This window comes from Pseudorasbora parva, chromosome 2 (genome assembly GCF_024679245.1).
Source record: "Pseudorasbora parva isolate DD20220531a chromosome 2, ASM2467924v1, whole genome shotgun sequence".
Classification (NCBI taxonomy): domain Eukaryota; kingdom Metazoa; phylum Chordata; class Actinopteri; order Cypriniformes; family Gobionidae; genus Pseudorasbora; species Pseudorasbora parva.
In genome coordinates, this window is record NC_090173.1 from 24509393 (window position 1) to 24526434 (window position 17042).

At 39.6% G+C, this 17042-nt stretch overlaps 1 protein-coding gene and 1 long non-coding RNA gene across 3 annotated transcripts; one reads left to right on the forward strand and one right to left on the reverse strand.

Moving 5' to 3' along the window:
* The first annotated feature begins 930 nt into the window (after positions 1-930).
* Positions 931-15424, forward strand: rundc3aa (RUN domain containing 3Aa). Its single transcript, XM_067428864.1, has 11 exons — positions 931-1135; positions 9302-9417; positions 9508-9641; positions 10458-10543; positions 10644-10733; positions 10871-10951; positions 11049-11214; positions 13616-13773; positions 13862-13981; positions 14108-14208; positions 14430-15424. The coding sequence occupies exons 1-11, from the start codon at positions 1029-1031 to the stop codon at positions 14570-14572; spliced, it is 1302 nt and encodes a 433-aa protein (XP_067284965.1). The 5' UTR covers positions 931-1028; the 3' UTR covers positions 14573-15424.
* On the reverse strand, positions 2539-8276 carry LOC137038353 (uncharacterized). Of its 2 annotated transcripts, none has more exons than XR_010897468.1 (2): positions 8022-8276; positions 2539-4027 (listed from the first exon to the last, which is right to left on the reverse strand). It is a non-coding gene; the product is annotated as an uncharacterized lncRNA (long non-coding RNA). The 2 variants fall into 2 exon arrangements; XR_010897467.1 differs by lacking the exon at positions 8022-8276 and adding an exon at positions 5730-5982.
* Positions 15425-17042: the final 1618 nt, after the last annotated feature.

Genomic DNA, 17042 nt, shown 5'->3' on the forward strand with positions numbered 1-17042 from the left:
TTCAGTTAATCGAGAAAACTCCATGTAGGGCAAGGCAGGAAACCGCTGTTGAATGTGTGTGACCTTCGAGCCATCAGATGGCAATCATGGCATTGCATGAGAAACTCGTGCTTCTGTCTTAAATATAGCCACATGGGATCGGAAGTACTTTGGAAAACAGTTGTCACTTAACACAATCTGCCGCTGTACAACGGGTGCAGATTTAATAGACATTGAGTTCTCAGTTCAAAGACAAAGAGGACCACCCAGACTTTCATCAGCAACAGGTAGCCTACAAAATAAATCGTTCACAATTCACAATCAATTCACAATTTAAAAAGTGTAATTAAAAGAAAAGGTGATGAGACATTCACCATGGTAAATGAGCCCCTTTTCCAACTTTTTGGAGAGTTGCAGACATCAAAATCTAATTTCGATATATTTACAAATTAAAAGATGGTCAGTGAAAACATTAGAAATCTTTTCTTTGCATTTTTGTCAGATAAATAAAAATAGAAGTCTTGATTTTATTGCATTTTACAAAATGTCCCAACATTTATGGAAATGGGGTTGTAGTTTGTATTGTTTATGTGATGAATTTACAGCTTTTATATGAAGTTTCTTTTGCTCTCCATATGTATGACCATTATTGGGGACCAAAGTTATTATTTTAGCAAATTATCAGTCATTGAACATTACATGGGATTTTTATATAATGCTCAGATATTCTTTTAATTCCTAATTGACCTATTGACCCTCCTTTTATTCATGATGCGAGTCGGCACAATAATTTATGTTTCCATGTCTTATATTTGCACAGTCTCTATTAGCGAACATTCACATATTTCTAATCTATTTTCCCCACATTTTAGGAAAAACTGAAATGTTTAAAGTTGCAATATGGTGTATTTGTGTAGCCCTGTCGTCCCCCAGTCCCGGTCTCCTCAGCTGGAGTGGGCATTCCTCCATACAGCAGCATCTCAGCGGAAGAAGGGAGGGGTTTGATCCGCGCCGGGAAACTACAGGCTCGATGCAGCCTCCGCCGATTCATGAAGTCAGGGTGTCTCCAGACCGCAATGGCTATGGGTCTAACGTCGAAAAAATCGTCTTCTAGGAATCCCGGCGTGGAGCGCAAGAATCTCATCACCGTCTGCAGGTAGCTAGTTTATCGCATGACTCATTGAACCGATTTTCACGACACCAGTCGTGTTTTTATTTAGATAATATCGCGTTACCTAGTATTTAGATTTTTTTAAATTATTATTATTATTATAGATATATATTATAAACTAGAACATATTTCGTAGGAACTTACATTCTTGCGTAAACGCTTAATATTAAAGATGAGGCCCTTGAGGACGTCGGAGCGTTATTTCATTTCAGCATCCATGACGTCATTACATCCATCTGTCCATTTCATGCCATGGACGCGACATGCTAAAACCACACTATGGCCTTCAACCTCACAGAGCCTTTCACAAGAATGAGTTTGGTAAACATTTATGAATTTGGCTGTATTGTTGGTGTCTTTTCTTCTCATTAAGGGCTACAAAAATAAATACAATCATAAAGTAGCAGTATCCTAAGTGATAGGCCTACCTACCCTTTATATTTCTATCAAAGTTATCAAATTTCTTAATCCATGTTCCTGGTCTTTTTGTGAAGAAATGGTTCATCTTGTTATTTATAATCAAAATCGAATTACTTCCTCACTTTATCAGAAACAACTTTCTGCTGATGTAACTTGGTGTTAGACAAATATGAAATGATTCCCCTTACATTTAATGTACATAAATACTGAATATCAAATGCAACTCACACTTAATTACACTTTTTAAATATTGTATATACATACAATTTCCTCTGTATTATATTATTGACCAAATCTCACTAGAATGAAGGTAATGTCCACTTTGTTTCGATTGCTTTCATTCATCATACCAGTTTACATCATTTCATTCATCATTCATTCATCATACCAGTTTACAAAATTAATGCTCTGAACCTCACAGCTTTATCAAATCAGATATTGAAAATGATTACGATTTTTTTTAGTCCTTGTCAGGAGATTCACATCATAATTTATGGCACATCAGTCTTTGCATCCATAGATTGGACACTCAGCCCTATATGTTGTATGCTTGCAATACTATGTGCACATTTTGTCCCTGCACACTGTGCAACGTGCGTTGGTGAGTCATGGCTGAAGCTTATGAGGCACATAGAATTCCATCACTGCATTCTGTTCTGCAGGGCTGTGTGGGACTGCACCAGAGCTGCTCTTTACTGGCCGATTGGTACAGGACATTAAGTGGATGTTGAATAATTCATGTTTGGGGGCGCCCCAGGCATAGGCCATGTACAGTTGCTGAATGGACACAGAACACTGTCACTCCTGTTGGGACAGCAGCACCATTGTGTTGTCATAATGGAAACGCAGTCAAAGAGATGATTGTGATGTGGCAAGCTGTTGTGACATCATCATCCTCATCTCTTTGCCTGCAGAATATGGATTCTAGTCCTAATTCTAAAACAGATCTACAAGAAAAAACACCTTCATTAATGTCAGCACATATTTATTAAGCATACAGCACTGTGGTTAGAACCAAACTCTCCAAGGTTCTACCATCTGGATGGCATAATGAACTGTTAAACACTTGAAACACGTATGCTAATGAATGGTGGAAAAATGAACAAGAAAGAATTACAAAAATGGACTTCAGACCTCACAGATTATTATAAACACAAAGACGCTTTTGTTGAAAAGGGCAGGGGCCATTCTCTGCTACCCACGTCCCTTGTATGGCCACATGGCTAGAGTTGTTTTTAACATTTAACAACAAGACACAGGACGAAGAACTTGACAAGAAAAAAATATATATATTTTCGAATCTTAATTAATGGCTGCTAGCAAAGAAATCTCAAATAGTGCTTGATTAAATTGGATCACGATTAGCTCAGATTACTTGATGCTCTCAGGGACACGTAGTTCAGATTAGCTAAAACCTCCCGTGTCTCTGTCATGACTGTTGTATTTCTCTGGTACATTGAGATCAGGAGACATTTCATTTCCTTCACTCTCAATCCTGAAACCTTCAACCCCAATGTCATTTCTCTCAGTACACAATACGATGCCCCTTTACGAAAGTTGTTGCTTAGTCTTTAGCCAACTTTAGACCAGGTGGAAATTCTCAAGGGTCGGGGAAATGTTTGATTTTGGCCCCTAAATCACTAGTCTTCTAAGCTGGAAATCAGGGGCAAATCTAACCAATATACAAGCTCTGGAAAAAATTAAAGAGACCACTTAACATGGATTTCTCAGTGTTAAGTGGTCTCTTAATTTTTTCCAGAGCTGCATTTATATGAAGCACCTTTACTGAAACTGAGAGCTGTTGACATTGTGGAAAAGAGTTTTGACCAACAGACACATTATTAGTTTCACTCCCCATAACCCACCCACTTATCTCAAAGCTGAGTTCCTTCTGCGCTAAGATCAAAAGCATTAATGATGTCGAATTTCTGCTGCCTCTTTTACAATGGTTACACATATACAGTTTCGATCACTGACAGAATTATAAACAGTTACATAGTTTCAGTTTTCTACTCTTTCAGTTTTTACACTCTAAACAAATGTCAGTTTCAACACAAGGGCACTCATGATACGTTTACAGGTTTGTTGGTTGGTTTTCACTAATTAAATACTTTGAATGCACTTGAAGTTGTTTTTGAAATAGAATTACGTTCCAAACATTGTTGTCATATATAAGGCAAGAGCTCAGTACTGCATACCATAAGATTTATAACAGTAACATCATCATTGTGAGGGTGTATGAAGTTTATGAAATGTAAAATAGGGCATGATGACTGCATCCCAGTTCAAAGTTGAAAGGTAAGCGTTCCAGCGGTCAAAGAAATGGCTCTTTTTGATGTCCCCATGTCTTGAATTTCCAGTAAATGGAATGGCCCATTTTGCTTTTCTCCTTGTAAAAGTTTTCCAGACAGCTGAAGCGAGTAATGTAAAGGTGTGGACTCCGAGGATTCAAGAACTCTGCAAGGATGAGCATTTGAATTCAGTGTCAGTCTATGTATCAATCAACAGCTTTAGTTTTGTGTATGACTTTTCATCTGAAATTATATACAAGAAGTCACTGGATGATGTCTTATAGCACTTAGAACTTGTGGGACATAGTTCTCTTGAAAATGCTTTGGAGGTTGTTGATGGTGTTTACATTTCCTTAAAGGTTTTGGAAGATCAATTTTATGCAGAGACATTTAAAAAAAAAAGGAATTGGGTATGATTTGGCATATTTTCAGTTCAATCTTCATCCTTGAAATGTAGTTCCCTGACCATCTGATTTCGTAGGAACATGTCAAAATCTAATTTGTTACCAAATATGTCTTGGCACCAGCTTAGCGACCTCTGACTGGTTCTTTCATGATAAATTTTAACTTCTAACTCAGAGCAATCTGGCTGAAAGCACAATTACACGATCAGTCGTTGTCACTTACTTGGCTTCTCAGTCAACACATACCTAACCCTTTAACTATCCTATCCTCCATTTCTAATAAGCAACGTGTTTTGTTATCTAAGATGTGCCACAATTTAATTTAATTTGATAAAAGTTTGTATTCTCAATCTGCAGTCATTTTGTTTTGTTTTTATTGAGGAACTTTCAGGGGGAGGGGTGTGGGGGAGCATATTGAGAGTTAGCAGACAATGCTGGTACTGCCTACAAGAAGGGTGAGGTAAGGGGGGTGAAGAAGTATATTAAAAAGTTCAAAATTGAGAGTGTGAGGGAGACAAAACAAAAGAAGCCCTGGACAAGCTTGGGAGAGGAGGGACATGAAACACGAAAGAACATGAAAAAAGAGATGATTGATGGAAAGGGTATGGGAGAGCAGGATCAAAGCATAACAAGAAAGTAGGAGGTACAAAGAAATAGAAAAGAAAACGTATAATAATCAGTAGTCCGTATGCTTTAAAAGCTGAGAACGATCCAGACCCTGGAGAGAATTAGAGGTAATTCAGATAGTGTGTAGTCAAAAACATACAAAAATCTTAAGAGTAAGTGCTATGAAGTAAGATTTCATAGAAGGGTCTGGACACCTTGGTCTGTTACCAAAGTGGGCGAGACCAAGAACACAAAAGCCATTTGTTAAGTGGCCACACGTTTGTTTTTCAGTGTCAAATCGTACCAAGACAGTCTTGCTGCCACATTCCTCCATTAGCATTTCAGCTCTCACCCTGACAACCTTCAGAGACGTGCTCATCTTCATACGTGACTAGGCATAGTGTGCAATCAAATAATTTGGTTGGCTGGTGTTGGAAGTTGTCCTCCTGCAATGATTAGCATTGTTCTCATAGTGTGGGATTGCCCTGCCCTTGTGGAAAACACATCTTGGATGAGCCATAGAGCCAAGGAGAAAATCTAGACCCAACATTTCATAATGTTAAAGGCATTCAAATCTAACTTTGTTATCATTACAGAGGGACACATTTTGCTCTGGTTAAACACTGAAGCAATTAAACAGCCACGATCAAACAACTACAGGTGACTAAACTGAAATCCGAGCTGGCAATATCAGTGATCCTTGTAGAACCTTAGAATATCAATATAACATAATGAGAGGTGTTAATGATCACCATTTAAGAAATTGCTATGTCTTGAATACATAATTATATTATTGCTACAAATAATAGTCCATGGCATAACCATCATCCTTTGGAGCTGGATTGACTATTTACTAACCTGTATCTGGGATGTATTCCGGAGAAATGAAATCAAAAAAGAGACTTGGTCCAAAAGCACAAAAAAAAATGTTGAATGGCAAAAAAAATGGCAAGATGCAATAAATTATCTCCACAAAAGGTACGTTGTGATGATGATGTTTCCTCAGCTGTTGGTGATATTTTCTTATGGTTTCTTTGTTCCCAGCTTGGTGAAACTGTCCCCCCCATACTATGCCCAGCACCCTGCACCCTCCCCATAGATTTTGACTTACTCGCCGTTAAAGAGTTTTCCTCTTGGGCATAAAAGCTTTTCGGAAGGACGTAGTCTTGGTGCCTCGGCTGAAAGAGGCACCACCCATGGATATCTTTGTCTTGCCACTGGTGATGGTGGAGGAGCCCAGGGATGTTGTGCTCTTCCCGCGGGAGATAGAAGAGTTTCCCATCAAGATCTTGGTCTTATCTCTCTTGATTGATGTGCTCCCCAGGTTGAGGGCCGTCTTGCCCTCTGTGATGCTGGTGTTACCCATGGTGGAACCGAAGGTGGTGGAGAAGCTCCAGGAAGTCTCCTCCAGCAGCCAGCCTAGACGGTTTGACCTGGAGCACGTTCAAGGTTAAATTTTCTCTATTCTCCCTTGGGTGCTCTCCAGGTTCTACAGGATGAGGTTACAATGGCTCATCGCGCGCTCTTGCAGCAACGCATCCCAACGCACACAGACAGTGCCTGGCTGGGTGTGACAGTCCAAACAGCTAGTGTCAGGATGGGACAAGAATGCTAAGCGTGGTGAGAGCAACCCCCATGCAACAGCATAAAGCACTTGTTGAGCAGCATAACGTGGGCTTCGCAAGGCCACATACCTCCACTGTGTGCCTTGAATGGACAGAGGCTGCCGTAGGAGGCCTTAGTTCTATATGGAGGCAGAGCGGACAGTAGACCACATTGTACCATTACTAAAGCGAGGCACTGAAGAACACATTGTTGAGCGACACAATCAGGGGTGACATCACACAGTTCCGAGGCATTGTGCCTCCCTAGAACTGCTAGAAATGTCTTGACTTAACTGTACATGGTTTCTGAAAAAGCTGTCGTGTTGACAGAGCCCAAGACAGATTGCTGAGATTCGAGGGTGTGGTCTACTTTAATGACTTTGTTATATTAGACCCCCAAAATGTGTAGTCAAATTAGTTATTACAGAGGCATTGTTTCATATATAGCCAATGATTGAGATGCTTGCTAATTGTGCAAGTTAAAAGGTAAAGCCTGGTTCACACTGTACTTTATGGCCTCTTGTTTTAATCAAACTTAGCCACTAACAAAGTTCTGACGGTGTAAAAAATGTACTACTAGCTGTCAACGGGACTAGTGGGAACAAAGTCGTAAATACAATTGTACAGTTTTACAAAAGAAAAGTGGCTTTTACCTAAGATATGATTGTGATAATGTTGTTTAGTCTGACAAGCAACAGTATGTGCTTAGCTTAAGGTAAATGAAAAACCCTCTGAAATATTTAGCAGACAGACACATTAAAACAATGTTTTCACCACTTTAAAGGTCTATTTATTGACAATTCTGGTTTAATCCATTGTAATACTGGTTGATTTATGCTACATTAATGTAAGATTAAGAAGTCAAAGAATTAACAATGCACGTTTTATGTGTAAGGCTATGGTTGAAGTTAAATCTTTTTACTATGACTTGGTTAGTACCAATTAACTGATACATTTCCACTTGCAAAACAGAATCTCAGATCTGGATTCTGGATCAATATCCCACTTAGACCCTTCTGCATGTGAACAACAATAAAAGCCATTCCAAGTGTGGAAGTGCACACCCTCACACATGCATGCATGTTCTCTTTGTGGAAACCAGATTGGTGCCTGATCTCTAAAGATGTTCTGTCAGACAAATCTTTATCTTAAAACCATCTGTATTCTCTTTCAGGGACAAAGACATCATGCTTAGTTCCAAGCTAATTTATGGTACACTTGCACTTCATTTTGCCTCTAGAATGCATTTGTGTGCAATTCTAGAGCAAGCGGACAAACACTTGCATCTCACAAGACATCCAACCTGCTTGAACGCTCTACTTCAAAGTCATTCTTTGTGGTAACATACACATATACTGTACATAATCTGTTTGCTGTTATATTTGTCTTTAAGTCACAGATGAAAATCCCAGTAGAGATTCCATTGCGTTTCCTTGCCTCTTTTGAGAGAAGTCTTAACTACAGTGACAGACTTCTCCCCTTGACTTAAAGTGGCCTTGCTTAAAGAACTAGTAGTCTCTCCATGAGTGATTGTAGTTGTACCCACCACAAATGCAGTCTCTCCCTTCCTCAGTTTGGTCTTGCTCCTTGAAAGAACCGTCTTCCCCCATGACATGGCCTTCTTGCTTTTCATCAGTTTGATTTTCCCTTTTGTAAAGCAGGTCTTTCTCAGTAAAAGAGAAGCCTTTCCTTTTGAGGCTAGTGAGTCGTCCTCTTGCTGTATATCTGTTGTCTCGTCCTTCTCAATACTCTTTCTTGCTTTTGAAGTCTTGTTCTTTGTTTCAGAGTTTGCAGATCTCCTTTCCATCTACTTGGTTCTGCGCTTGGGCATGAGGGCCTTGCGGAATGAGGTTGTAGTACTGCCTCGGCTGAAGCTGGCTGTGCCCAGGGATATGGTGGTCTTGCCTCTGGTTATGGTAGAGTCTCCCATAGAGGTAGTGGTGACCCCACGGGTGATGGAGGACTTGCCCATGGTGATGGAAGTCTTGCCCCGGGCTATTGACGAGCCGCCCACAGACAGAGCAGTCTTCCCTTCCGTAAAACTGGTGTTCCCCATGAAGGCATGTAGGTTGTCAGGTCTTCGAACTCTCAATTCTCTCTCTGTTTCCTCTCCCCTTTGAGTGGGCTAGAGTCTTAGCATACCAGCGCCTTTCAGGTTTGACTGTGCTGGGAGAAAACTGTACACTGTATCGGGACAGCCCTAAATAGATCACACCACTATTTCAGCAAGTGGGTGGGTGGAGAAAGTGAGTGTGTAAGGATACGAGGGAGATTCGCTCACTATAGTGTTCCTTTAAAAAAACAGGCATAGAGGTTTGAATGGAACCCAGGCGAAAGGACAAAAGTCGCCACGCCGACAAGTAGCATAACGTTGTTGGCCGGGGCACAAGGACTCCGATTGTGATGGCAGGAGTGATAACGTGAACATGTCATCAAAAGGGCATTGTCTAGCACACAGGACAATTGGGATTGACCTCAGCAGTCCGCTGTGGCACCGCTCCCGAAAACGCCTGTCTTTACATCAGTCAGAATGGCAGCATTGACCCGGGCCTCTGCACCAAATGCTAGTTTTTGTGCCTGTGAGATGCTGATCATACTGTTGTCGAAGTGTGGTGTTTCATCACTTGCTTTGTGTTTTTGATGAATTTGGAGTTTCCAAATCGGATCTGTTACGTACCACACCTAGCGTAACTCAATTTTACTGCATTTCTCTCTCTGTCACTCTTTCGTTCTCTCTCTCTCTCTCTCTCTCTCTCTCTCTCTCTCTCTCTCTCTCTCTCTCTCTCTCTCTCTCTCTCTCTCTCTCTCTCTCTCTCTCTCTCTCAGGTTTTCTGTGAAGACATTGTTGGAAAAGTACACTGCTGAGCCTATTGATGACTCATCAGAGGAGTTCATCAACTTCGCTGCAATTTTGGAGCACATCCTCAGTCACCGTTTCAAAGGTTTACATAACTAGTTCTGTCCATGCCCAATGTGTGGGACTCATGAATAATCTTTGGTGGTTTATTTTTTTTATTTTATTTTTTAATCAGGTCCAGGTGGTTGGTTCAGTTCAGATGGCCAGAGGAGTTTTTGGGACTACATCCGTCTGGCCTGCAGTAAAGTCCACAACAACTGCATCAGTAGCATTGAGAGCATCGAGAACATTAGCACGTCACGAGCAAAGGCAAGGCACTTCCAACTTTTCAGCTTCAAGCACACTATTTTTACCCTGTGAGATGATTAGCAGATCATATGATGCTGGTCCTCATAATGAGATGCTGATGTGCTGGTGTCGCAATTAAACGTCTTAATTTACTAGGGCCATGTTCACACAACAGTAGAATACAGTTGGCAGTCCTGTATTTGAGTCCTTAATGCGGTTGCATTCACACACAGTTCAGTTATTTAGAGGGACATTTTCAGGATTCACAACCGCATTCTCAGAAAACCTCACTGTGTGAACCGGACTGGACAACTAATCTAACTGTCACGTCATACAGTACGAGAGAGCAGCACTACACAAATGCTTTTGTATGGGTCCTGCTTTCAGGAACTTACAGTGATGGAGATATGAGAGGTGTGTCATCTGAAGGTTTTAGTTCCCGTCACAGTTCTCCACCGGCGCTGCTCCCGTTTTGTGTTCAAAACATGACTCGAATGCTCTGCTCTCCACACGGATATAAAAGCGGCTGTTGGTTAATGAGGGTTTGATGGATTAACTCTCGGCTTGGTTGGACTCTTGTTGTGTTAAAAGTAATACATTTTATGTATTTATGTATTGGTCAATGGTAAGAGAATAGACATAACAAGAATAACATACCGACAGTATTCTATCTACACGCTACTGTAAGTTGCTGTTTGAACAGGACATAGAGACTCACACTAATAAGGAAATGCAATTGTCAATCCCAAAAACTGACGGTGTGAACATAGCCTAGGTCATTCAGCTTCACTTGCAAAACCTTTATCTTTAACTGTTTATTTTCCTGTTGTCATACAGGGGCGAGCCTGGATTCGTGTAGCTTTGATGGAAAAGCGTTTGTCTGAATATGTAGCCACTGCGTTAAGAGACACTCGGACTACCAGGTCATAACTCTTCACTGTCTATACAATGTGTTTTACAGCTGTCTTTATAAATTCGAAGTAATTTGAATGCATTTTTTGTACATTTATTTTTGCGCTGCAGGAGATTTTATGATGATGGTGCCATTATGCTAAGGGAGGAAGCTACCGTTCTGACGGGTATGCTAATTGGACTCAGTGCCATTGACTTTAGGTAAAAACACTGCATTTATGACAACTCGCAAATCACTTTTATTTAAAGGTGAATGTTTTTTTTTTCTGAAATGGGAAATTTCTTTGCCCCCAGCACCTAATAGTGATATGATACTGTCTTTTTTGTGCTACCATTAGTTTCTGCCTGAAGGGAGAGATTTTGGATGGAAAGACACCTGCAGTGATCGACTACACACCTTACCTTAAGTTCACCCAGAGGTAGGAGGTTTTAATACATTTCAGTTGCTGGCCAAAAGCAGCCTACACCTTATAGTACCCTTTAAAATATCATTACTGCTACTGATGTGACCTGCAGCTATGACTACTTGAGTGATGAAGAAGACCGCCGCAGTGTTGACAGCAGTGCCAGTGATGAGAGCGTAGCTGAGCATCCTTACATTCCTCTGGTCACGGACGAAGAGACTTGGAGCAACAAGTGCAGAAAGATGGAGCAAAGATTCAAGATCATCTATGCCCAAAAGGTACCGGATTCTTTTTAGCGTGACACTGTTTGATTTGGCCGGCATAGTTCAATTTAAAGGATTAGAACACAATCAGATTAGATCCTAAATGTACTTTACACGGCTCTGGGGGTTAAAAGGATAGTTCACCCAAAAATGAAAATTTGATGTTTACCTGCTTACCCCCAGTGCAGCCAACATGTAGGTGTCTTTGTTTCTTCAGTAGAACACAAATGAAGATTTTTAAAGGTGCCCTGAATGATTTTAATCAATATGTTTAATTTATACTTAAGGCTCACTTAAGGTCAAAAATTGTCCAGATATGGTTTTACAGGTCCATTTACAATCCTAGAAATTGTCCCTAGGATGTAATGCTCTGTTTTTGCCATATTTGGAAGAGTCGTGAATATTCTGCTCTGATTGGCTGTTTCACTGCGCAGCTCAGTGACAGCAAACACATCTATACCATCTGTCATGGCAATGATTTGACAATGAGAGCTTCTTAACTTTGAATCACGAAAATATGTAGCGCGTAAATATGTTGTTTGTACAGTAAAGTTACAGTTTGACAGTAGAGTACTGATTTAAAAGTCGATGTATTTAGCCAAACAAAGTAATGTAAAAGCCACTCAAAAAATAGTCAGTGTCATGTTTACTACTCAGCCGCTGCAACAAAATCATATTTCAAATTCTCAAAAATGTATATTTATTTAACAAATTGACTAGAAGCCTTGTCAAATGACTATCGTTTAACTTAGATGGTGGAGAAGGTGACGTTTAGCTACAAGGATCGAAATTGAAATTTAGGCTAATTTAGATTTCAATACGTCAAAAGGGATCGACATACGTATCTACTGTTGTGTTTTATGACAACACTGGCAGGAAATATTAACATTTGTCATTTGACAAACTGTTATGTGAGCTACTTGTTGTTTCCAATACTAGCATCTTGCGTTGGATCTAGACAACACAGAGGATATTATCGTAATGTTGTCTTACTAAGAAACTTTCAATTGGAAATGGCTTTGACAGTCAAGAAGTGGATAAAAACACTATTTACTGTTTGCAGGAATATTGTTGGAATCGGCCCTTTCTTCAGTAGCGGACGCTGAGCGAATCCTGCTTGATATTGTCCCAGGTTAGAAAAACTGTCCATGGTGAAATGGGTCGAGCAAACAAACAACTTTGAATTAAATTGTTGTGGTATCCGATTATAATAAGCATCAACCATGACTGTTGACATTTTTTATCTGTGGGAAGGGTATGAAAAGTCCTCACATCCCCTGCAAAGCCAGGATCATAACATTTATTTCCATGATCTGCCGTTTTCGCTATCCTCGCGTAACGCTTGTTTATCTACTGAACTCCCGATGATTCGGCTGTTCAGTTCCACCTAATGTGAACATTGGCTGGCATGCAAATGTTGGGGGCATACATATTAATGATCCCAGCGATAGCGTCACAGTTGGCGTTATGTTAATAATCGCCTGTTTTTCCATGCTGTTTTTCACAAACAAGATTTACATAGGAAGGAGGAGGCAATGGTGTTTGAGATTCACTGTATGTGATGTCCTTGTACTGAACTCTTGTTATTTATCTATGGCAAGGTTAATTCAATGTTTCATTCTAGGGCACCTTAAATCCAACCGTTGCTGTGTGTAGGTCATATAATGCATGTGAATAGGTAACAATCCTATGAGAGCCAAAAAAAAAAAACATGCTTAGACAACATGCCCAAAGAGCCCTGTTGCTCATGACGACACGCTGATATCTTAAGACACAAAACGATCAGTTTGTGTGAGAAATCGAGCCGTATTTATATAATTTTTACCTCAAATACAACGCTATATCCAACAGCCTGAAACACGCTTCACTTCCAGTAAGGTCAATATACACGCAATATAAATGGATAAAATAAAAATAAATCGATTTTATTTCTAACGCACTTTTCATTCTGAAGAATCTCAAAGTGCAACAATGGAAAAAGGGGAAAAATAACAAAAACGTATAAAAAGTAAAAATATAGAATAATACAAACAATCAACACATAAAAGCCTTTCTGAACAGAAAAAAAAATGCACTGGGGGTAAGGAAAAACAAATTTTCATTTTTGGGTGAAGTATCCCTTTAATAAAGGCCTTCTGGAGCGAAGTGATGCATTTGTGTACGAAAAAAATATCCATATTTAAAACTTTATTATGTAAAATATCTAGCTTCGGTCAGGCTGCCTTCCATATTAACGTATTCAATTCAGCTTCCAACTCAACTAATCCTTCAAGTTTGTAGCTGTAGCAACTAATAAAATAAAAAAAAACAGCTCCCATGTTCCAAAACACAGCTGTCATCTGTGGATTAAAAGGAAATGCTAACAGAAATAGGAATATCCATTCATATCCTAATGCATGAATCTGTGTCATTTTAGGGTTATTTAGAGGAACTGGTGCGCTTGAGGGAGTCCCAGCTGAAAAATTTAGAAACTGAGAACAAGAGGCTAGATGCTAAACTAGAAGAACTACAGGTCCAGAGTCAACAAGAGAAGAAAGAACTGGAGGCCATCATACTGGAGCTACAAGCACAACTGTATGAACACACACTATCACACTTTCTACATTTGTGCCAACAAGAAGTCAGTTTAGCTTTATTAGCTTTATTCTGGTTTGTTTTGCAGCACTGGTATCATTCCTTGTGAGTCCTCTCATTTAGTAAAAGGCCTATCTATACCACTCATTAACCAATGGACAACTGCACAAACTGCCAACAACCAAGGAAGCGTTAAGCTGTTCCGTCGGTAAGTCAAAATTTGAAGACCCTCACCACTCAGAACACCTTAGCAGCCTGAAGTCACCTGATTTTGCACAGGAAAACTCCACTCAGTCCAGTCTATCTAGTGATGCATTTGTGTGTTTGGGTTCAGGAGAAGTTTTCACAGTTTGGACCTCTCGGCTGATGTGAGTTTTAACTCGGACTCTCAGAAGGAAGACAGCAATCAGAATGGAGAAAACGTCTGGTCAGCAGGTAAAAGGTGCACAGATTAACACATAATACAAGCATGTCTGAGAACTGATTACTAATTAATGTCTCTCCTCTCCTCTCCTCTCCTCTCCTCTCCTCTCCTCTCCTCTCCTCTCCTCTCCTCTCCTCTCCTCTCCTCTCCTCTCCTCTCCTCTCCTCTCCTCTCCTCTCCTCTCCTCTCCTCTCCTCTCCTCTCCTCTCCTCTCCTCTCCTCTCCTCTCCAGCTAAAGACAACACTCCCTCTATGCTCGGTCTATGTGGTTCTTTGGCTTCTCTCCCCAGCTGCAAGTCTCTGGCAAGTCTCAAATCCAGTGAGTATTTGGTCAACATCAGCACAGAGCCAAGTCCTGCCCTGTCTCCCAGCTAGGGGGCGCCAAAGTCCAACCAACAGGACACTCTGTCTCAACTGTTCTTTCCCCAAGAGACATCACAATTGTCCTACCAACTTTCTCCAAAGTTCCCAATGATCTAAAACAAAAGGTGATTGCGATTTATAGGTGAAGGTGTTTAATCTGAATTTGGTATTTGTGAAGTGTAAGAACCTTAAAAATCCATGAATGACGAACCCTCCAGCACTCTCTTATTTTTTACCTTTACTTTCCAATTTATTGTTCACTCTTTTCTTCCACTCTTCAGTACAGTCTTCATCAGCATGTTTGAGTGTCTGTAACATTCCCTGCGTCAGATATTACAGCCCAAAGGCTTCACAGCACCAAAGGCACAAACAAATCAAAGTGATAAAACTCAAGGCTTGGCAGTTATTCATTATACGTATATTATACATTTAGCATAAACATAGAATGGCACAACTGGTCTTATGTTAGTTAGCCACAGTCAAATCTTTAATTTAGACGTATTATTCTTCCTATACTTCTCAACTTAGAACAAAATATATGAGAAAAAAAGAGAGAAGAGACCAAGGTAGAGAGAAGGCAGAAGCTGCTGCCTGTATTTGCATGTGAAATGCGCTTTATTGAGGCCCTAAATGCCTCGGCTGACTCGTTGTACTTGCGCCTTTGACAGTTATACAATGTAACAGCACGCATTTCAAGTGTTGTCAGCTAAATTCAAATATTTTTTTTATTTTTATCTTATCGGTGTCGTTTCATTTCTTGTATTTTTTCAGTTTCTGTATGTATATAATTGTCTATTCTGTTATGCAGTGGTGGCAGTGCTCTGCAGTTTTGAATTGTAATAAATGATTCTTATGTTATCTTAACTTAGACTTGTTTCTCATAAATCAAAGCACATAAATCTCATTCTTATCCCAGAATGCTTCAGGGCAAACGACGCAGTCACAACAATATCAGCACTTCCTTGGAGAACTCGACATCTAGTGGATATTGCTTGTAATGGCTTTGCAAAACAGGTGCTGATAAAACAAATAAAAAATCTACTCAGTAAGGAGATGCTATTCCGAATCCCCATTGAAAACATATTTATAGATTTTCAGGTTACGTGTCACCATACAACCTACACATCTCAGCATAAACGCTCCCAATGAATGATGTGTTATTAAAGTGTCTGTTCACAATCCACTGGTAATGTTAAAAGAGAAGCATCACTTCCTTTATAATTACTAAAAAGTTGTCAATCATCGTAGTTTATTGGTTTTGTTCTGTGCTAACCTCTGACTGGCCATTGTGTTCAAGAAATCAACAGATATGTTTGTGGTTGGCTACATTGTTCAACGTATGTTCAAAACATGTTGTAAATAGAAATGATATATCTATCTATCTATCTATCTATCTATCTATCTATCTATCTATCTATCTATCTATCTATCTATCTATCTATCTATCTATCTATCTATCTATCTATCTATCTATCTATCTATCTATCTATCTATCTATCTATCTATCTATCTATCATTAAAAAAACTACCACTCATAAACTATATTCACATTCACATTAACATCACTTTGACACCCTAAGGCCTGGTTTCACAGTCAAGCCGGGATTAGGCCATAGTTCAATTAAGGCATTTAGCCCTTCTGCATCCTTATGGATATTTCTGTCTTTTTAAGTTTTTTTATATATATAATTTTGCCTGTGTTAATGACAGTTGCATACATTTTTGCACAAGCGTGTAGTTTTATTGGAATTTTACTATTTTACCCCCATTTCTTAAAATAAAAAAAGAACACAAGTAACACCAAATAGTTACACTCAGAACCTTAAGGACAAAAATGTCCCCAATTGAACCCTCATAAAACTGTAATTTTGAATCCCAAGGCAAAATGGTGCAGTCTTTGTTAATAGGCTTTTATTCTGTTGGCAAGGCTTCAAAATTATTATTTTTAATTATTATTATTATTAAACCCTACGTTATGTAGAAAATGTCAAATAAATGTCTCCACAAAGATGGCAATATCCAAAGTCCTTGTCTTTGTGAGGACCTTTTTTGGTCCTCATGAGGAAAACATCTTATAAATCAAACTAAGTGATGTTTTTAAAAAAAGTAAAAATGCAGAATGTTTCCTGTGATAGGTTTAGTGGCAGGGGCAGTGTAAGGGTATAAAATATACAGTTAATAGAGTATAAAAACCATTATGCCTATGGAAAGTCCCCATAAAACAAAAAACACAACGTGTGTGTGTGTGTGTGTGTGTGTGTGTGTGTGTGTGTGTGTGTGTGTGTGTGTGTGTGTGTGTGTGTGTGTGTGTGTGTGTGTGTGTGTGTGTGTGTGTGTGTGTGTGTGTGTGTGTGTGTGTGTGTGTGTGTGTGTGTGTGTGTGTGTGTAGCCTAATATTTTAGAGAGCTGAGCTTTGCTGGCATCTAATGGAGGGAAATTGGTACTGTGCCCGTGCCCAAACAAAATCTGAAAAACTGAAAGT

Bases quoted from the DNA above. Each gene is read 5' to 3' on its own strand.
- rundc3aa (XM_067428864.1), top strand. From the start codon at position 1,029: ATGAAGTCAGGGTGTCTCCAGACCGCAATGGCTATGGGTCTAACGTCG. The intron at 10,544-10,643 runs GTCATAACTCTT...TTTGCGCTGCAG, and splicing joins AGAGACACTCGGACTACCAG to GAGATTTTATGATGATGGTG. The intron at 10,952-11,048 runs GTAGGAGGTTTT...TGTGACCTGCAG, and splicing joins TACCTTAAGTTCACCCAGAG to CTATGACTACTTGAGTGATG.